Source organism: Lepidochelys kempii, chromosome 3, assembly GCF_965140285.1.
Source record: "Lepidochelys kempii isolate rLepKem1 chromosome 3, rLepKem1.hap1, whole genome shotgun sequence".
Taxonomy (NCBI): Eukaryota; Metazoa; Chordata; order Testudines; family Cheloniidae; genus Lepidochelys; species Lepidochelys kempii.
Window position 1 is genome coordinate 160,384,291 of NC_136382.1, and position 21,999 is coordinate 160,406,289.

A 21,999-nucleotide genomic window follows, 5' to 3' on the forward strand; every position below is an offset into this window, starting at 1 on the left:
TTTCACTTCTAGAGCTCTAAGAAGCCCCTTGCTGTCTTCTCCCACACACTGTACACACCCTCCATCTAAACACTTTTACCCACCAGCGGAAGAGTTTGCCTGAAGCAATTGGGAGGAGGAGTTCTGAAGTGATGCAAAATGTTCCAGCCCTTCTGCCATTTGGAGGACTGAATGCAACATCTTGTTATCAAGCGCAACTCCTGCCAATCCAGGAAGCGGGATGCTAGGATACAGCTGTGGGGTTCTAATGCAAAGTTGATGCTTATTGGAATTGGAGATTGGAGACTGCTTGGAAATTTCTACTAATTCTCCATACCAAAACCTATTGAAAATGAGAAGATGATTTTGAAAAGCTAATCCTCAAGTTCAACCATAGGTTCAGACCTCACCATGGTCAACTCTGCCCTTCAGTCTTCCAAAGTAACTAACTTGAGGGCCATGCAGTTCACTGTAAAGATCCCATAGTACTTGTCATGTGAATGGAAGCTTGTCCCCAGCATCTCTGTTCAAAACTTCTCCTTCCCTGTACTATTCTGCATGTAGAATAGGTCAGTAGCTCTCAATCTTTCCAGTCTACTGTACCCCTTTCAGGAGTCTGATTTGTGTTGCGTACCCCCAAGTTTCACCTCACTTAAAAAGTACTTGCTTATAAAATCAGACATAAAAATACAAAAGTGTCACAGCACGCTATTACTGAAACATTGCTTACTTCCTTATTTTTACCATATAATTATAAAATAAATCAATTGGAATATAAATATTGTACTTACATTTCAGTGTATAGTATATAGAGCAGTATAAACAAGTCGTTGTCTGTATGAAATTTTAGTTTTTACTGACTTCGCTAGTGCTTTTTAAGTAGCCTGTTGTAAAACTAGGCAAATATCTAGATGAGTTGATGTCACCCCCTGGAAGACCTCTGTGCACCCCCAGGAGTACATGTACCCCTGGTTGAGAACCACTGGCATAGGTAGCTGCATTACAGTGGTGATATTGGGTGTAGATGGGATTCTTCAGATGAAAGGTCAAGTATAAATGTAACCACTTCTGAAAATTGAATTGTCCAAAATTTGCCTGCTGAGAAAAACATCATAATATGAAAAAGTAAGGCTGTTCCAATTATGACTCTCCTGTACTGTAAGACCACTGGGGTTTTTCTTTAAATGTTCAGCTGCTGGTTATATTGCATAAAGATGGACCTTCTGAGAGAAAGACTTCACAGAAAACAATTGGTTTACAAGCAAATATAAAATATCTATTGAGTAATCTCACTCCTAGGTTGTAGTGTTCCAGGCTGAATTATGTAGCCATGGAGAGTGGAAAATATTACATGTTAAAATAGGGGATAAGATGTTTTTTCAGCACATTGCAAAGAATTCAGCCATACATTCTGGATACATAAACCTGGAAAGTGTGGATACATGGACCCTTGTTTGAGCACTGACATTGTGCTCAACACTGTATAAAACATAAGACAGGTGTCATCACTATTGAGTTTACAATCTAGTTTAGATGCACATGGCACAATGGGTAATAGTACAAATTCAAGCTGGTACAGAAATCTTGCCATAAATCCAGTGTCTGTTCAGTCTGTGATTTTTAGCATCTAGCAGAGTTACGAACTTAAGCTCCGAGGCTCATCTTTTGAAAGCGTTATGCAGGTGTTCAGAACAGAGACACTGGACTTGTGGCTTGTTACAACAATCTGAAACCCACTAACTGCCTCTTCTTGTCCTAGGACTGCAGAGCTGTTAACAGGCTACTCTACCTTGAATGGTTTCTTAGAATATGTGCTACTTATGCTAAACAATCTGTTCCACCTTTCGTTTAGCTGTGACACTGGAAATACCTTTCCCAGGCCTGAAGAACCTAGGGGTGACAGTGGACGAGTATGAGTCAACAGTGTGCCCTTGTTGCCAAGAAGGCCAATGGCATTTTGGGATGCATAAGTATCCCAACAGATCGAGGGACGTGATCGTTCCCCTCTATTCAACATTGGTGAGGCCTCATCTGGAGTACTGTGTCCAGTTTTGGGCCCCACACTACAAGAAGGATGTGGAAAAATTGGAGAGAGTCCAGCGGAGGGCAATAAAAATGATTAGGGGTCTGGAACACATGACTTATGAGGAGAGGCTGAGGGAATTGGGATTGTTTAGTCTGCAGAAGAGAAGAATGAGGGGGGATTTGATAGCTGCTTTCAACTACCTGAGAGGTGGTTCCAAAGAGGATGGTTCTAGACTATTCTCAGTGGTGGAAGATGACAGGACAAGGAGTAATGGTCTCAAGTTGCAGTGGGGTAGGTTTAGGTTAGATATTAGGAAAAACTTTTTCACTAGGAGGGTGGTGAAACACTGGAATGCGTTACCTAGGGAGGTGGTAGAATCTCCTTCCTTAGAAGTTTTTAAGGTCAGGCTTGACAAAGCCCTGGCTGGGATGATTTAATTGGGGATTGGTCCTGCTTTGAGCAGGGGGTTGGACTAGATGACCTCCTGAGGTCCCTTCCAACCCTGATATTCTATGATTCTATGATAAGAAGAGCTCTGTGTGGCTCAAAAGCTTGTCTCTCTTACCAACAGAAAATGGTCCAATAAAAGATATTACCTCACCGACCTTGTCTCTCTAATATCCTGGGACCAACATGGCTACAACTATGCTGCATATGTTTCTCCATTATTTGATTTCAGTCTACTTCTTCCCCAGAAAAATTTCTCTTAAATAAAGCTGGAAAACATTTGGCTAACCAACATTGTTGACCTTACACCGTGCTTTAAGAATATCTGTATAAAGGAGGAGAGGAAGTAGAGACATAGTTCTGTAACACTTTATATCTGGGTGGGCAAACTTTTTGGCCTGAGGGCCACATCTGGGTATGGAAATTGTATGGCGGGCCATGCATGCTCACAAAATTGGGGGTTGGAGTGGGGGGGCGGGGTCAGGGTTCTGGCTGGGGGGGCGGGCTCTGGGGTGGGGCTGGGGATGAGGTGTTTGGGGTGTGGGGGGGGCTCTGGGCTGGGGCAGGTGTTTGGGAGGGATGAGGGCTCTGAGAAATGAGTTCAGGGTATGGGAGGGGGCTCCGCTGGGGCAGGGGGTTGGGGCCCATGCTGTGGGGTGGGGCTGGGTATGAGGAGTTTGGGGTGCAGGAGGGTGCTCCAGGCTGGGATTTAGTGGTTCGGAAGATGGGAGGGGGATCAGGGCTGAGGCTGGAGGTCGGGGCGCAGGAGGAGGTCGAGTGCAGGCTCTGGGTGACGCTTACCTCAAGCAGCTCCTGGTAGCAGCAGCTTGTCCTCCCTCCAGCTCCTAAGTGGAGGCACGGCCAGGTGGCTCTGCACACTGCCCCGTCTGCAGGCGCTGCCCCTGCAGCTCCCATTGGCTGTGGTTACCAGCCAATGGGAGCTGTGGGGGTGCCGCTTGGGGCAGGGGCAGTGTGTGGAGCCCCCTGGCTGCCCCTACGCATAGGTGCTGGAGGAGGCACACGCTGCTGCTTCTGGGAGCTACGCAGAGCCACAGCATGCATGGAGTGGGGCAAGCCCCTGACCCCACTCCCTGGTGGGAGCTCAAGGGCTGGATTAAAATGTCTGACTGGCCAGACGCAGCCAGTGGGCTGTAGTTTGCTCACCCCTGCTTTACATTAATCCAAGACCAAAGGGAACAACTGTGATTATCTCTGACTTCCTGCTTAATTTCCTTGAATTCCTGTTTGAAATACAGCACATATGGGGGGGGGGGGCAGGGAATCTTTATTTAAGTATTTCCAGTGATGATGAATCCAGTACAACCCTTGGTAAATTGTTTCAGTGATTAATTACCCTTACTATTAAAAATTTGCAGCTTATTTTCAGTCTGAATTTGTCTAGCTTCAACTTTCAGCCTGTGTATCTTGTTATATACTTTTGTTTGCTAGATTGAAGAGCACTCCAATTATCAAATTTCTGTGGCCCACGTTCTTGTAGACTGTGATCAAGTTACCCCTTAACCTTCTCTGTGATCAGATAAATAGATTGAGCTCCTTGAGTTTTTCCCTATAAATCATGTTTTCCCATCCTGTATTCCTGTAGCTTTTCTCTGAATCCTCTCCAGTTTTTCAACATTCTTCTTGAATTGTGAACAGCATAATTGGACAGTCCTCCTCCTCTCTGTAAGGGTAATGCTGAACTTGACTCATCGAGCATCAGCACTAGAATTCAGCATCGTTTTCTGAATCAATTCAGTGTCAAATGGTTCTGCAGACCTTCATTCTTGTCCATTTCTGAGGTGTACTAATCCCCCGCTAATCAGGAAATTGTACAGCCTGACCACATGATCTTTGTGTGATAGTCACTTTGGAGGTTTCTTATTTCTAAAAAAATACCATTTCTTTTCTTCTCCCATCACTCCCAACTCCTTAGGATGGTACCCGACCCCCTTTGGATGTTGATGTAAACCTTGAAGAAATTGCTTATGATCGGCGTTGTGATTGCTATACGTGAGTGTCTTCTATTTTTAATTCTAATGCATGCAGTGAGAAATGTTTTACTCATGTTAATGTGTTTTACATTATTATTAACAGGAACGTTGGACTTGCTGACTCTCAGGGTTCAAACGCCTTTCCCTCTATTTCTGTCACTTACACTTGAAGTTTTTCCAGGGATTTTCTAAGACGTTGTAGATGGTACAGGTTTCCTCTTCCTACACAATAGTCTGGTGGTAGTGTATTGGTGGCCTAACTGTTGCCAGGGTGTGGTGGTGGTTTTTTGTAGACATCATGGGAAAGGAGAGTTTTAAGGAGAGTGTTGAAGGATAATGAGGTGGCTTTGCAGATATTTATGGGAAGCTCCATCGAAGCATGAGGGGCAACATTGGAGAGCACGCAACGGTGCTTATTTGAAAATTTAACAGTTGGGCAAAGAAAGCTGGCATCACAGTCTCAAGTGAATGAGAGATGATAGGTAGAGCGGGGATAGTTTGTTAAAGGCCTTGAAAGTGAAGACAAGCAGTTTGTCGGATGCAATAGAGAAGGGGGAGTCAATGGAAGGATGTGTGGAGAGGAGTGATGTGGTCAAAGTGACAAAAGATAGAAAAGTCATCTCTGCAGCAGCATTGTGAATGGATATCCGAGTGGCAAGACTGCATTTGTCAAAGCCAGAGGAAAAGGATATTGCAGTATTCAAGATGTGAGATGAGATCCTGGATGAAAGTTCAGGGCTGAGAAACTTATCAGATCCTTTCTAGCAGTGAATCTAACTCTATGAGATGGATGTGTATTTATAAATAAAAGATGAGGGTGCTGGGTGCTCCTGTTACAACTTGGCCCAGTCTCCCCCTCTGGAAGTGCTGCTGTAAATCAATTCCAATCCCCGGCCCATGTACTTCTAAGCCCCCTTGTTCTGGGTCCTGACTGATCACTGTTCTTAGCTCTGGGTCTCTCAGGCACACTCCCTAGTGCAGACTTCATGTCTGACACCTTTCTTGCACAGTGGAACCCAGCAATCCAGGTGTCTGAGCCCGCAGAACTGGTGCCACAGCCTTCTGAGCCCACGTTGCTTAGACATGTTCTCCACTAGAGCCCACCTGGCTGTGGGAGCTCGGTAAGCTAATGAAACCCTTCTGGGACACTATGGCATTAAAGCAAGGAACACAGGCTCAGGAAGGGAGTTGTTTAATTATTTAAGTAAGTCCAGCTGCAGATGAATGGTTTTTGTTTTTAAAGGGAGGTGGTTGTTATGGAAAAATTGATGTACCAATTTCCTACCCAACAAAAGAGTTTCTTTACCACAGATACTTTTACTCTTGAAAGCACTTGAGAGTTACGGATCTTTGGAAAATAACACAGCCCTCCTGCTCTGATCTCACCCCCCTCCTCCCCCTATTAGTCTGAGGGCTGGTTAGTGGCCCTAGGCCAGGCAGCCCGTCCTAGCTTCCATCTTCTTAGTCTGGTCCACTTGCATGTGGTGGTGTCCCCCACCATAGCATGAGGACACTATGTCCAGGACAGACTGACCTTGTCAGGATTAGAATGGTTTTCAACCCCATGTGGGTGTCTTAATCCAATCTGGAAGTTGCATTGCCAAGTGAAAGTCACAATGATTATTATGATCACAAAATGGAGGTCACAAAACAACACGTGTTTCCCAGTTAGACCCAGACATAACCCCAGTCTATAATAGCTCCCACAAGCAAGGTTATTTGACAATACTTTAAATGAGCACAGGCTCCCACTTTTCCTGGTCCCAGCTGTTGGTAAGGAGGTGGGGGCGTGATCAGAAAAAAGTGCTTGGTAATTCCAGTGGGGTTAAAAGATATAACACAAGGCAGCTGGTGGCCTGCCAGGCTCAGCTGGTGGAAAATGAAATAAAGGAGAGGAGGTGAAGCCTGGGGAGAGAGCAAAGTGAAGAGTACAAGCCCATGTCAAGGCTGATTCCCCACTCTGGCACTTAGAGTGCAGAAGGTGGGGGCCCGCAAGGATTTTTAAAATTAATACTGGCTACTCCAGACTGGTAGTAAACTCCCAAGGTCACAGCTTCTCTCTGACCTTGGATGGGTAGATGCTGCCACCACCCAAGTGCAAAAAGAAAACCCCCCTTTTGAGAACCCAGGAAGGAAAACATGGGAATTTCTTCCTGTGGTGTACCCTCAAGCCCTTCACCCCTCTTCCTGGGAAGAACTGAGAAAAAAAACAAAGGAAATCAGCTGTTGCCACCAGCCAATTAAATAACGTATGCACAAACCTCTTAGGGACACAAAAATCCAATCCTGTTCTTAAAAAAGGTAAATTTTATTAAACCCCAAAAGAAGGGAAACACATCTGGAACTTAGGCTTTTTGCTAGATCTTAAAAGAAACAATTACAAAAATTAAGCATCAAGATAGCTCTCTTGAGGTTCAGCATAAAGGTTACAAGCAAAACAAAAGCAATCTGGGGTTAGCACAGAGGAGTTCACAAGCCTTACAAAATAAAAGAAATAAACCTAATAGCGTCTTCCTAAACATTTCTGATCTACGTACATATCTGGGTTTCCAAAGCAATTTCTAGGTATACTTCTGATGATTTTCATACCTGGCCTTCAGCTTCTCACAGCATAACTGCTGCCCTGTTCCCCTCTTTCCTGGAGAACAACAACAGTTGCATGGGGATAGGGAATGTCCAGGTGCCAATCCATTGTGAGATGCAACTCTGACTTAAAAAAAGCTAGGAACGGCTGCTGTACTTGGTTCTTGTCTACAAAATAAATTCAGAGCCAAAGTTAATGTCTGAAATACCTACTCTGGATGCATTAGGTGGTTCTCAAGAGTGCACATTTCAGTGAAGAATCAATAAGCCAGCTGTTCCCTCCTCTTGTCTCTGTGTCAGGTTTATTCAGGATCAAATGCACTGTAGTTTATAATCTTCCAAGTGATATAGGATCCTCTGAGTGAATCTAACTCAACTATTGTTTTTTGTGAAGCATATATAACCTTTGTACCAAATTCTCTATTTTCTGCATTCCCAACCCCAAGGTGTGTAAATTACTGAGAGAAGTAGATCTTTAAACTCACCTTGATCACCACTTGATTTCAGATGCTTTTTATAACCAACAATTTTTTTTAAACAAATACACTTTTTATACTTTCTCTGCATCTTTTGCATTCTCCTGGCTGTATGTATGTCATCACAAATAGAGATGATGGATAGAAATGTATCCTAAAATGATCCATTCTATTTGTATCTGTCTCTAGGGGGGCAGATCTTTCTGCTCTAGTGCGTGAAGCTTCAGTTTGTGCCTTGAGACAGGAAATGGCCCTACAGAATGGGAAGAGCAAGAAAGGTAAGACAAGCATATAAAGTCTAAATGGAACAGTGGGAAGACGATTAAGTGGTGAAAGTAGTTAAACTAGTTAAAAGTCATAAACATAATCTGCTTGAACTCTTGGAGGATACTGGGCCAACCAAACCTAGGTGGGAAGGTTTCTGTTGAGAAAAGATATAAACATAACCCTTAGGAGGCATTGCTTTTAAGAGATAGTGGTGAATACAATAGGTGTACGAGTATGGATTTCCAGTAAAGATGCTGAAGTTAAATTTATTAGAAACTGGGCTTTTGCTTAAAAGCTTGAGTAGTATTAGAAATTCAAATTTGGGCATGGAGTTGCAGGCCTAATTTTCAAATATTTATTGTAATCAATCTGACTAAGGTACTTTGTGAAATTGTCTGGTCCCTTGCATGAAGGATTATCCATTTTGATAGAGCAGATGTGGTGCTTGCACATGTAAATTGCACACATGTAATTGTGAATACTTGGGCCAGAAATTGTTTGGTCTTGGGAGAAGATGAGTCTCTTTTTTGGGCTTGGGAAAATATTTTTGATTACTATGCTTTTCCCAGGGAATGGATATGTGTTTTAACCTTCCTCTGTGCAAAACCCAATTCTGACATGCTGTGTGCTCTCAAATAAAACTGACATGAGGAGCAGAACACCTTTCATCTCTCATTGGTTCTGGCCAAATAAAAGTTTTTAAATTTTTCAGAATACTAATAGAAGAGCTGTCACTAAAGGGACACCATCAATTGGAATACTGGTCTTTTTCAACAGTGAGTTAAGTTGTTCCAAGTACTGCATCTGCCCATAAGTCCCTCTACCAATTTTTGTAGTTTTAAAATCACATTTTCCTGTTTTTAAAAAAATGTTTTTTTTCCTCCCCTCTTGCTGTGCAATCCCCCACAAACAGGGAAAACTAATTGGACTGAACAGGGAAACTGAAATTCATTCTATATAAAGTGCTGTGAAAGGCACAACGTAAAAATGGAGGGTTTTTCCTCTAATTTCTTTGTTATAGTTACCTTGGGTATTACTTGTAATAGCAATAGGGTCATAAAAATTCAAGTGGAATTCTGGTGCCTCAGAGCCTTTGGCTTGCTTCCTGCACTATGCAAGTCTAGTTGTTTAGTATATAGTCTGGGATTGTGTGAAATGCATTTTTAAGCCTTTTTAGAAGATCTTAATCCAAAGACCTAAAATAATTTGTAATTTCTGGTGTTCTTAGGGGCAGGTAGAATACATTTTAGAGGATAACTTCACATTTGGAATGAAAAAATCCCTGTGCGGTCACTATCTGACAACCATTCTGTGGTTTCAGTGGCTATGAATTGTGACATTTTTCTAATCTAATTTCTGTCTAGCCCCACTCACCTTCTGTCATACTAAGTTAATAGAACTGCATGTTAGTATTTCTCTTAAAGATTGTGCTCGAAGGGGATTTTATATATGAGAATACTGAGGTTTTACACTGTTAACACATGGTTAATTGTATGTTAACATACTGTATTGTAGGAAGCACTTCTGCGTTATGAACTACATGGCGGCTTTTAAAAAATGTATGGCCTGCCAAAGAGTTTTAGTGGATTTTTTGGGCCTTTGCTACCTTAAATTTGCCCATCCCTGCCTCGGTCTTATATAGAACTGTTCATCAGTAGATCTCAAAGTACTTTAAAAAGGGAGGTGTAAAGTACTTCCACACACATCCCCTTTGAGCCCCCTGCACAGGAGCCTAATAGAGATCCAGTCTTTGCACCAGGGAGTATGACTGCTTGAGGCTAGCTCCCGTTGCCCTCTTCAGAAGGAAAGCGGAATAATGGCCCACATACCTTCTGCACTGGTCAGCAAAGCAGGCCTCCCCTGAGAAGGAGCACATGCTATGTCCTGTAAAAGGGTGTAGCAGCAGCTGTGGTTCCAGATGTATTGGGGCTGCAAAGGTTGTGCACCCATGCTGGAATGCTGAGCCTTAAAGGCAAATCCAGCCTTTATTTGATTTCATTTCAAGATCTAATTGAAAATGCATTTGTCCTGTCTACCTGTTTTGGGTTGGGGGAAATCGTTTGGTGTGGGGGGCAGGGGGAGAGAGATCTGTCCCCAGGGTGTTCTCTGTCCTTCATCAACCTGTATGCTGTGAAAGAGAATAAGGTAACACTTATTCTTTAGCATTTCTTAAATATTTCTCTTGCTCTGTAAAATAAATAAATAAAAATAAAATAATCACCTATGTGGCTAGCGATAAGCAATGGAGAAGAAATTTCTCTCCTGCTGGCATATCATCTTGACATTTCTTAATGTATCACTGGAGACAGAAAGTAACTTCAACAATAAAATAAATCTATATACATAATTATTCAGTTTAAATGGGCTTTTGTCTGATTGCATCATGATAATCTCAGTGACAATAAATCAGGTCTCTTTGCTCCCCTGTCTTTCAAAGTGAAATCTTGGCAAGGACAATAATTCTCCAGTGTCTATCAGATCAAGGATGGTATATTTCCCATGGAGTTTGCATGCAAGATTAGATAATTGTTTGAATGTGGGTCCGATACCATAGTGATGAGTAGTATAAAAATGTAGTAGGGTCTATTGGGACCTTCAGCTGCTTAATGATGATGGTGGGAAAACAGATACTTTTTTTAAAAGTTAAAAACAAAATTAAACTGTCCTGGTTTACCTTTTTTGTTCTTGAGTTCTAAAGACAATCTCGGATTAGTCATTACTAAACTCCTTAAGCCCCTCCCCAAGTGACTTAAGATAAACCCAAAAAGGGCCTCGTTAGGGGTCTTATTCCTTCACCCACTTACTTCCCTGGTCCTTCTCGCATGAACAGAGAGCAACAATACCCGAAGTCCAAAAGGTGCAAACAATTTGATGTTTATTGGGGTGAGCTTCCAGCAAGCATGATTCCAGTTTCCTTCCTTAGTATCCTCCTTCCCACCTCTGACACCACAGAGCCTTACACCTGTGTCCCTGTTCCCATTCCTACCCTTAGCCAAACATGATTCCAACTTCCTTACTCCCATTCCCTGTTCCCATTTCCCCCTTTAGCAAAACATGATTCCAATTTTCTTACCCCCATTCCCTGCTCCCATTTCCCTCACCCTCCCACCCCCTCCCACCCACACCCACCCACTTCCTTATTGACTACAGATTATATAGTAAAACTTGAGTTCTGCTTAGCTATACCTTAACCAATCATTTTCCTGAAATTTAACTAACCAATCCTAACATATTGTAACATGATTATGTAACCAATTATATCCCATCACCTTAATTAGTTTACACCCAGCAAAATTAATTATACAGCAGACAGGAACAATCACAGAACCAGAGAGATTATACAGACAAACAATAGCAAAGTGGGAACTATAATGACAAAACAATACAGAAGTGAGGATTTCACATCCCAGCTATTGATAAGTGAGTTCTTGCCAGACAGGATGCTATCAAACTAAGTTTCCTTTTACATTTTCTAGGCACTTCCCTTTCTCTGAAGGTGATAGGAATACAATCCTGTCCTGATAGTGCCTAACAGCCCAATAGCACCTTATTTCAATGTGACTAGTTTGGAATGTGAGGATGTGACTGTTCGCTTCCTAGCTTATGGCTGCCTCTGCTGCTTAGCCAAAACCTTAGCCTAAGAACAGGGCCTCAGACTGTCACAGTAAGAGAAGGCCCTTACACCAGCAGACAGTGATTTTGATTCTTTCTTTTATACCTCTATAATTAGCCAAGTGATAAGAATACACCTAAATTCTTAGAGTATAGGCCTTTATAGACAGGCCTGAATATCTATATCCTAACAGGCCTCTTATACTGAAATAAGAATGTCTGCATGGGAGGGCTTGTACCAGTATAACTATATCAGTTTAAATTCATGCCTTTGCATATAGCATGGGTTGGCAACCTGTGGCACGCGTGCCAAAGGCGGCACATGAGCTGATTTTTAGTGGCTCAGCCTGCTGCCAGTCTGGGGTCCCGGCTGCCAGCCCCCCTCAGGCCACTGCTGGCCTGGATGGATGGAACCCCGGCCCGGCAGCTGGCTGAGCGGGGTTGGTGACTGGGACCCCGGCTGGCAGGGGCCAGCGGCCGGAACCCCACACTGGCAGTGGGCTGAGCCCATTACTGGTCTGGGGTTCCGTCTGGGGTTCCAGCCGCCGGCGCCTGTAAATGTAAAATGTGTTACTGGCACGCAAAACCTTAAATTACAGTAAGTAAATGAAGACTTGGCACACCACTTCTCAAAGGTTGCTGACCCCTGCCTTAGATCATTGTAACTTTCCTTAGATTCTAAAATCATCAGGGTGAAGAAAGTCTTTTACTATGTTTTTGTACAGCACAGTTGGGCCGCTGTCCTAACTGGTGTGTCTAGCTAGTATTGTACTCTATTACCATTTTTATTATTTGCATTATTCTCTCTCGTTTTCCCAGGTTTGGATTTAGGCCTCTCTTTATGTCTGACTGTAGACAAGGGCATGTATCAAACAGTGCATCTGCCATCTGTCTGCTAGATGTAGGTAGTCATTTTTGCTGGACCTCAGGTTTACTCAAGTGTTTCTCTGATCCAGGAATTGTACAGGAGGCCAGGCTGTTGTTACAGGTTCAGTGCCTCTTCCAAGCTTTACTAGTTAGAGAAAGCATTCAGATCAAACTTGGAGCTCTGGCAGACTATTGAGCACATACAGATAACTGAGGTGTTATCTAATGTGTGGCCTACCATCTCCAGGTCACAGGTATGACTCCATTCTGGGTCAATTAGGGACCAAAAGTCATTGCTGTCCAAGTGCTATTTTGGTGGCTTTTATTAAATGAATCTGATTTTTATTGCCCTTCTTAGCAGACAAGTGTCCACATTGTGGAGGGACCACCATGATGATTGGCCCCTTTGGGAGTCTCTGCATAAAGACCATGAATTAAATGGGCCATGGAAACAGGAATACTCTCCTCTCCCTCAGATGCTTTGTCTACATTAGGGGATTTTAAAAATCCCACTATTGCTATAATGTGGTGCAGTTAGTAAGTGAAAAATTTTGTTGGTTTTTTTAATTAATGTAGATGAGGCCCTAGAGGTGATTTCTCCTGTTCAAAGTAAAAATACTAGTTTCTAGTGTTGTAAAACCTTAGTTGACCACCTTTTAAGATATTAATCTGATGATCTGTATTTCTAGCATTTTACTTATTTTTTAAAGCTATTATAGGTGCCTATCAAATGCTCCTGCTGCTGTCAGTAAGATAGATACTGAAACCCATTGAAAGGGAATTCTGGTCTATTGAACTGTTGAAAACGCTGAAGTAAACATTTGGGTCACAACAGCACAGTAAATTGGAGATGTTTATACTATTGCTTGTTGGACTTGTGGACCTGACATGGCTTAGAATTAATTTAGCGTGAAATGCTTACAGATCTCTCGATAATTCAGTGTGTTCCCCATGACACACTCTGAGTCAGTCACAGGGAGTTTCCAGATGTTTGTCTGTGTGGTATAAAAGAGGGGATGAGGTGGAGGAATGCTGAGCTAGATTTTACTTTACCTTTCTGGAAGAGATATCATCGTTACCTGAGCCCCATCTGTGTGGAATCTTGCTCTAGTGGTGGCTATAGTTTTAACCAACATTTTTACTGACTTACATTAAATAAACCCACAGTGGTTAACTATGTTCATGAGAAGTCCTGGATTGACAGGACTAGATGTTCAAGTCCTCTGTTTTACCAAAAAAAACCAAAAACAAAAGTACAGCATGAAAAGTGGTGGTGCAGGATAGTGAAGCTGAAAGTGTCTTAATGAAATACATAATAAAGCAATCACCAAAGTTTTTTAAAAACACACATTCTGGTACATTCAGCACGTCTGATGTGAAGCTTACCTATGTGCATGATAGATAGTTGTACTAAATCTATGTACCGATTTGATCCTGTTGTCTATTAAATCCACATATATTATGTTTCCTAGTGAGAGCTGAACAATGCACACTTCTTTTCCATTTGTTTGGAATGAAATTCAGTTTCCCAATAGACCTGTTATCTCAAAGGCTGTGTTTAAGACTCATTAAGTCTAATTATTTATTCATGTAATTTCTGGATGGAAGTGCTGGAAAAAGAAACAGCCTGATATGCATACAGATTATGCAAGTTTGGGTGGGTGATGACATGGGTAAGCGGTTGCCTGGGTGCTGGAGAGTGCCAAACAATGTCAATATGGTGCTGGGATGAGCTGAACTGCCTGGGGGTTGTGTAGAATACTTGGAATGTTGTTGAAAGTTTTTTTTCCTAAATGTAAAAAAAAAAAAAAAACCCAATATGTGTATAATATGTAATCTGATGAGAGCGTAGGACTGAAAATGAGGAGCCCTTACTTCTGAAGCTAGCCCTGTCATAGATTTTCTCTTTGATCTTTAGCAAGTCGGGGCATGTCCACACTATGGAGGCTATAGTGGCACAGCTAAGGCACTGCAGCAGTGCTCCTATAGCATAGACGCTTGCTACAGCAACGGAAGGGTTTTGTCCCTCAGTGCAGTTAATCCATCCCCTCAAAAGGCTGTAGCTCAGTTGAAGAAAGAATTCTTCCAGCAACGTAGTGGTGTATATACTGGGACTTAGATCAGCTTAACTATGTGTCTCAAGGTATGAAGTTTTCACACCCAGGAGTCAAGTAGCTAGGATGACTTAAGTTTTAGCTGGTTTCAGAGTAACAGCCGTGTTAGTCTGTCTTTGCAAAAAGAAAAGGAGTACTTGTGGCACCTTAGAGACTAACCAATTTATTTGAGCATGAGCTTTCGTGAGCTACAGCTCACTTCATCGGATGTAGACCAGAGCTTGCTTGTTGTTTGTTTTCGGAAGTGTTGAGCACCTTGAATTCTAGCTAAATTTGATGGGAGCTACAGTTACTTTGAAAATCAAGCCCTTAATCTGTAGTTGCGAACAGTGATACCTAAAACAACCTTGTGAGGTAAGTAAGTATTATCTCCATTTTGCTGATGGTGTAACTGATGGAAGGGACTTGCTCAAGATCACAGAGTCTGTATTAGACATGATATTGAAATTCAGGAGTTCATAAAGCCTGTGGCTCAGACCTCAGCCAGTTACGCAGAATAGACCAAGCAGTTAGTCAAATGCAAAGACTTGAGATATTGTCACTAATGGCAGTCTGGAAGTTATTTGGAAAGCAGTATGTGGGTGTGTGTTTTATATACTGAATTGGGGGTAAATCATAGTCATTAAGTCCATTGTATGGTGTTCTTTTTAAGGAGAAATCAAGATTAGCCGAAAATACTTTGAAGAAGCATTTAAGAAAGTGAAATCATCTATATCAAGAAAGGTAAGAGAAGCTATAAAATTGTGGGTCAGTGAATATTGTTTAACATCACACAAAGCCAGTTGAGGATAGGAAGTGAAGAATGCTATAGTCACTAGAAACTGGTGAGAAGAACTGAAGTCAGAATATATTTACTGTGTTTTGAATCTGTTCAGGACATCTGGGTTAATACTCTAAAAGATCCCATGGCAGTTTTCATAAATGAACTCAAGCATTTTAAGTTCTCTGTTTTAAGTCTCATCCAGAAAGATTATTGCTCTTCCAGCACCACAGTGATGAGAGAGTTCAGTACTGGCTTAGGGAAGTATACCTCCTTAACATCATTTTCTGCAGCATCCTGGATTTTTCAAGGAAGTTTCCAATCCAAGAACTGACTCTAAAGATACTGTTAAGCTTGTGAGATCTGATGAGATCACAGACCAGTCTTGTGGTTGCATTATGTTTTGCTTCCACCATGCATGCACCTACTGAATGGAGGGGAAAAAAAAAAAAAAAGCTCAGTACAGCGTAATATGTAAAGATAACATCTTTGTCTTGAGATAAGACGCTGTAATAAGAAAAAGCAATTGCTTTTTTTCTTCTTCCTGATTATCAGCCTTTTCATGCTTTTATAAGTCAACATCTAATTTGATCATATGTTTGGAAGGTCAAATCATGAACCATTCTCTTTTTGACGCATGGCAGGTAAATTTGTTGAGTATTTACTATCGTTACTTCTCAACATTCATTTCATGCAGTGTGACCAGAGGATAATTATTTGGAATTTAGATAGTGCCTTTATTGCTTTAGGGCCCCTCTCATAGAAAGGTTCCACATGTCTGCTGGCTTGGAAAGATTCCATGTGTTTGCTGGCTTTATGGACTTAAGTCATGAAGCATTGAAATCACTTTCATTACAGTATGATTGTGAGCTAAAAATAAATTAGCCCGTTCTTCTACTGTCTTCAAACTCAAAATGTGCTAGGTGTAAAATGATTAGATAAATTTTCTTAATACCCTCATGGTAACTAATATCCCTTTACTGGTGGATATTATCTCAAAGAAAAAATGTCATTATTTTCAGCTATGAATTTCTGTAGTCAATATATGTATTAACCTGTGAAACTCCTTGATGCAGGATAATATGGAAGTAAATGGCTTGAGTAAGACTTTAAAAGATTGGTACTTGTAAGAATAAGACCAGTAACTGCAGTTACCCTGCCTAGGCTAAAATGACATCTGTTCTGAATCCTCATGCTTTTGAGGCAGGGGAGTTGCATGGCAGGCTTGTGCAGGGTAGATTTACAACCCAGCTTGCTACAAACTAAGTGTTTATGTAAACCACCCTTATTTCATTAGAGCTGGTTAGGAATTTTTTGACTAAACATTTTTTGTGCTGGAAAATACTGAGTCATCAAAACCAAGACATTTCACAAGAATGAATCCGCTTTGATGAAACTTTCATCCTGGACCTAAGAAACCTTCCCATAAAGTTTCTGGTTCCAGAGAGACACCTGCCCCAGAATAGCCAGTAGCCTATTGGTTAGGGCACTCACTTGGAATGTGGGAGACCCAGGTTCCAAGTCCCTTCTCAGATTCTCTCTCTGTCTCTCCTATTGGTGCTGTTTTACTTTGTGTAAATAATTAAATATTCATTAAGCTGGGACTTGGATCTCTCACATCCCACGTAAGTTCCCTAACCAACTGGCTGTTGGCTATTCTGGGGAGAGGGACTGGAATCAATCTGTCACTCTGTTGCGCACGCTCATTTTTTGTGAAAAAAAAATTTGAAAGGGTCCTCTGTTTCGTCCTAATGCAGAATGGGAACATCTCTCTAAACAGTGTTCAGCGAATGGCAGAACTGACGTTGTGCTTAGCCTCTGGATGCACCTGGCATATTTGTACTGATTTAAAGTCATTATTTTAGACTGCAAATAGTACTTTCACTGGAGATTTAACAGATTATTAACCCTTGTACACAGTACTCTTTATCCCAGGGTTTTTAAATGTGGGAGCGAAGTTTACTCTTCTCCATTCCCTCTACTTTTGCCTCGCTTCCTGCTCCAGCACTCTTTCCTTCCTCAGCTCAGTAAATGAGGCTGCTCTCCTCAGCCCAGCTTCAAGCTGCTCTCTCTCTGCCAGTTCCTGCCCAGCCTGTTTTACTATGTTTCTGGCCAAAGAGGATTCAGGACCAGTCTGGATCTGTGAGCAGAAGGCAGTGGAGGAGATGGGATCAGTTTGGTCTCGCTCACTGTACTTGCCCCTCCTTCCAGCAAGGTGGATTAAAAAAAAAATCCCTTTTTTAAAAATAAAAAATTGATTTTTTTTGTTGAAATCGATTTTTTTTAGCTGAATAGATTTTACCTTTTACAAAAACGTATTTAAAATTAAATTTGAAATTATGATAACCTATGTTAAGACCTAACTTTACTATAGTGCATTAAAATCATTTAAATTAAATAAAAAATAATATTCAAGCAATAACTATTTGTTGCTGAATTTTAAAGAAAGTCAGACCACTGTACTGATGGAAGTCACTGGCTAAGTACCTGGAACTAGAGTTTGTTGAAAGGCTAAACCAACTTTTGATAGTGGTAGATTCTTCTACATGTGCAGAAGAGAGTATTTTCTTCATTTCAGTTTATCCCACTAATTCAGTTCAATGACTACCTCGTTGAAAGTTAAGAAACTGATTGAGAGTAGAAAAAACAGGGAAAGCTTGTTTTCCACTTTAAATCTATTAGGTGGGAGAGGATGGGGTCTAAAATTGTGAAGACAATGGTGACCAGAAACAATCACTTCAATTCACTAACTACACATAATTATTATTTATTTATATTACCCTAACACCTAGGAGGCCTAGTCATTGCTTCCTTTTTATAATAATCAATTCACATTAAATCCAAAACATGGTTTGATAGACGTGCTTTTTGTTTGTATTCAGCGCAGTTAAAGTAGTTCCATTTAACTAATAAAACCACAATTTTACAGTTCTATTTGAATTTTTAATTGAATTCCAATTTTTATCCAAGTAGGATTTGACAAAAATCAGGGTAAAAAAATTAATCAAGTAAATCAGAAATGCATAATTCACCACTTTCTAACAATAAAAATGTGAAAATTAAGAATCTGAATAAATGTGTGTTAAGCTATATAATTGCTCGAATGAATGTATGCAAATATAGTGTATCCTGGTTACCAAAAAATTACCAACTCTAGTATAAAGTCTATTTTTTAGTTTCCAATGAACATATTTTAATGGTTACCAACCAGGGAGAATCAACCTTTTTTAGAAAATAACTCAACTGAGAAGTACAAATTTAAAACCAGATTAAAATTTATGATTTAAATCAAGGTTTCCTGCTTGTTGATTTAAATCTCTTTGATTAAAATCACCGTACCCTGCCTTCCAGTAGAACATTCCCAAGAAAGCCAACTTTTACCCCCCCCAAAATGCATTATGACTTTCTACGTTCCATTTGGAAAGCTTTGCTAGATCTGAGCTGCTTCTCCTGCTCCTAATGGAACAATAGCGACACTAACCACTGCTTAATTATGGTTTAGACTTCCACCTTTAAATCATACTAGTTGAAAATAAAATATTTTCTATATATACTAAGGGGATAAACTTCAAATAGCTGAATTAGGCTGAAGGTCACTTTGTAAATCAGAAAACCCTCTTTAACATGGCACGATGGTAGTAGGAGTCCCATTCTTGCAGCAGAAAACTGGGAAATTTATTGGAAATGGTAATGCTAATTTAAAAAAAAAAATTCTCTGTTTCTAGCCTGGGTGTGTAGAATTCTTATCTTATAGCTTTGTTCCTTCCTGAAGTTCACTTGGGCTGTTAGCTAATAAATCCTCTGAACAGAGTATCGGTGTGAATGCTCCCTTTCCTTTTAGTGTGTGGGATGGGCCAGCACAAGAGATTCAGGCAAGAAGAAATTCTCTGCTGTGCTTTCTGTTGCCTTTATCTAAACACTTTCTATGCTGCACAAGCTCTGAGAAGTGCTCTCCAAAGGCAAGAATTCAAGTGGTTGGAGAAGTACATATTTGACGAAGCAGCGTGTAGGACAATTGCCTATTTGTTACACTGGTAAAGACTGGAATGGGATTGTTTTGGCTAGTTGCTGTGCAACCAAAGATAAGGTGAAGTGATGCTGTAGTAGAGTTACATAATGCAATAAAACAACTGCTGAATTGTTCACATTTTAGGGCACCTGTTCTCTGGTGGTGAGGGTGTTTTGGAGTGCAAAAGTGCATTTTGAACCTTATTCTTTACCCCATTCCAACTGCTGCTCCCACTCAGCCAGATAAGTTTGATCTGGCAAATAATATAGACATTAGCTGCATCACCCCATCCTGCACCATCTTGTGGAAGAAGATCAGGAATAGGAGCAGTCTATATGAGAGAGTATAACAGTTTAGCTAATTAAACTGTAATTTAAATCAGATTTCGTTAAACCAGGGCAAAACCCTGTCTGTGTGCATGGTCTTTGTCATTTCCGTTTAGGATTGGGAATAGGCATAAACTAAACCAGAATAAATTGCTCTTAAACCAGAATAAGACCCTATCTGCACAGGGCTTTGCATGTTTAAATAAATTGGTTCAAAATCACACCTTAAATTTAAACCAGTGCAGTTCTGTGCATAGACAAGGTCTCAGACAAGCATGGCAGTGTCTTATACTTCTTATACAAGAACTCTGCTAACAGAGTCTTCTGTTAATAATTACAGATTGTTGGTGACTTGTCTTAAGTGAATCCCATAAAAGAGATCCTCTTTAGCCTCCAATTGGATTTTCTTTTGTAAATATTTTAGCCAAATATTAGCCACCAGGCACAGAAATAATTTCTGTTTAGTTTTCCTAGTGGAAAATGTGTATAAAGTCACCTTTAAACATTGCATGCATTCTTGCTGTGCTGAAGTATCTTTTCTTTTTCCCCACCTAACTTGTCATTGTTAGGATCAAGCAATGTATGAAGAGCTGCGTCAGTCGCTGAGCAAATGATAAAGTTGGCCAACTCCTGAAAGAGACCGTCATTCTGCTTTGTTGAAGAGGCTCATAATGGTAGCATCTGATCTCTTAGAATTGTATCTCCTCAAACACAGCTGGAACAGAAGTTTGACCATGGTTTCATTTGACTTTTTACTAAGTGCTGCATCTGCAGCAATCTGCCATGTTTTAATTACCACTCTGACAATGGTTAAGTTGGGATTGTTAAACAGAGTAAAATGTAAGATGGGGACTTTCTAGTTCTGCTTCTCACCAACCCTCTGATTTTAAAACTACACTTTTAGGCATAGAAGAACAATTTCTAAAATTCAGTGCTCTGTTAACCCGTGAACTATTTAACAGGCAGAGAAGCTATAATGAACATCCCTTCAAAACGTTAGACTTTTCAAACAATTCATTTTCAGTTGTACATGAAAAGTGCACCTTCTCAGAAGATGAGCTCTGTTATTCAGAGCATTGCATTCTGTGAGGAGAGAACTAGGTAAGTGGGCTGAGAAGATGTTGAGCCATATGCTATTGGATCATTTTTACCCCCCCCCCCCCGCTTCCCAAATTTGGGTCTGATCTGTTTTGATGGGTGTGTGCCATCATAACTGAGAACCCTTGAGAACCTCCCTTTCATCTTATTAAAAGGAACTCCTCGGACTGAAAGATGGTTAATTTTAAAGGTTCATGCAAAGGATTAAGAAATGGAAGTCTGCAGCCCGCTGCTATAGTGTGTGGGAGGAGGGCTCCACCTTAAAAGAGCAATAATTTTACTGTCTCAAATGCTCTAACAAGCTGGGTTCATGTACCTCTTAACAAGGAGAGGAGAAATTGTGACATCAGTAATAGAAGCAAAAAGTGAAAGATACTATGCCTTATCGTTACTATCTCTGTTAATGATTTTGAATCACTCTTAATTTAGCATATTCTGACAAATCTTCTGAAGTAGAATTTTCTCATTGTTACAATATGGGCCAAGCAAGATGTCTCAGCTGAAATTATCTGAATAGTTTTCTCAAAAATATGTATCGTTTAAAGAACTTTCCCATATGTGTTTACAGTATGTTTCTAAGAGGATCTTAGCTTATTAAAGCAAATTTTTTAGAAAGCCAACTTATCAAACTGCTCTTTGGTCTTTTCATATTCCTTAGCTTGCACATTACATCAGCATAGCCAGTTTCATTTTTCCTTATAATCAGGTTGGGTTCTTGGTGCTGCAATGTTTGGTTTTTAAACACTCCAGGGAGATAAGAGTTGTGTTTTATAAGCCTTTCTTTTCCAGGCTGAGCTAAACTATTTGCTGTGCTCCTGCAGTGAAGCTGTAATCCAGAAAGCTGAGTGCTTTCTGTGGGAACGGTGGCTCATAACTTCCCTTCCTATAGGATCAAGCTGAAACAAGTATAAGAGGGAGCATTAATTTGAGTAGCTAATATGATGGGGCTTGTCTTCACAGAGACGCTCAGGAAAGTTAAGATGAATTAACTAAAAGTGCGAAGCTAATACAGATGTGGGCTTGTCTACACAACGTGTTGCTGTGCAGCAAGCCAGGATGTCGAATGCCAGGGCCATACTCCAGGACTTTCACTGCGGTGTAGCAGTGTCCACATGGGCTGTTACAAGTAGTGCAGCAAGTGGTGCACTGTAGAGTTGCAGCCCAGTTTGCTGCACCGTAACTTGCCATGTACGCATGGGCTAAATTAAGGGAGGATTAAGCTACAACCAGCTACGCCCACTTTCCTTCTGAGGGAGTGTGTCCACTCAGGGTTAATGCACTTTAATTTCCGCACATTAACATTGTTTGCAGTGTTGTAGCCAAGTTGGTCCCAGGATGTTAGAGAGACAAGACGGGTGAGGTAATATCTTTTATGGGACCAACTTCTGTTGGTGAAAGAGACAAACTTTTGAGCTACACAGTGTTCCTCCTCAGGTCTGATTTA

At 41.0% G+C, this 21,999-nt stretch overlaps 1 protein-coding gene across 2 annotated transcripts in view; it reads left to right on the forward strand.

Annotated features, from left to right (window-relative positions):
• NVL (nuclear VCP like) overlaps positions 1–21,175 on the forward strand; it is a 70,882-nt gene extending 49,707 nt beyond the window's left edge. Inside the window, exons 20-23 of one of the 2 annotated variants that reach the window (XM_073338759.1) lie at positions 4,386–4,462; positions 7,692–7,780; positions 15,015–15,085; positions 20,027–21,175. In XM_073338759.1, coding sequence (XP_073194860.1) covers positions 4,386–4,462; positions 7,692–7,780; positions 15,015–15,085; positions 20,027–20,071 — 282 coding nt within the window. In that variant the 3' untranslated portion in view covers positions 20,072–21,175. Of the gene's footprint in view, positions 1–4,385; positions 4,463–7,691; positions 7,781–15,014; positions 15,086–20,026 lie in introns of those variants that run through there. The other variant, XM_073338761.1, reaches the window with a different exon arrangement.
• The last annotated feature ends 824 nt before the right edge of the window (positions 21,176–21,999 follow it).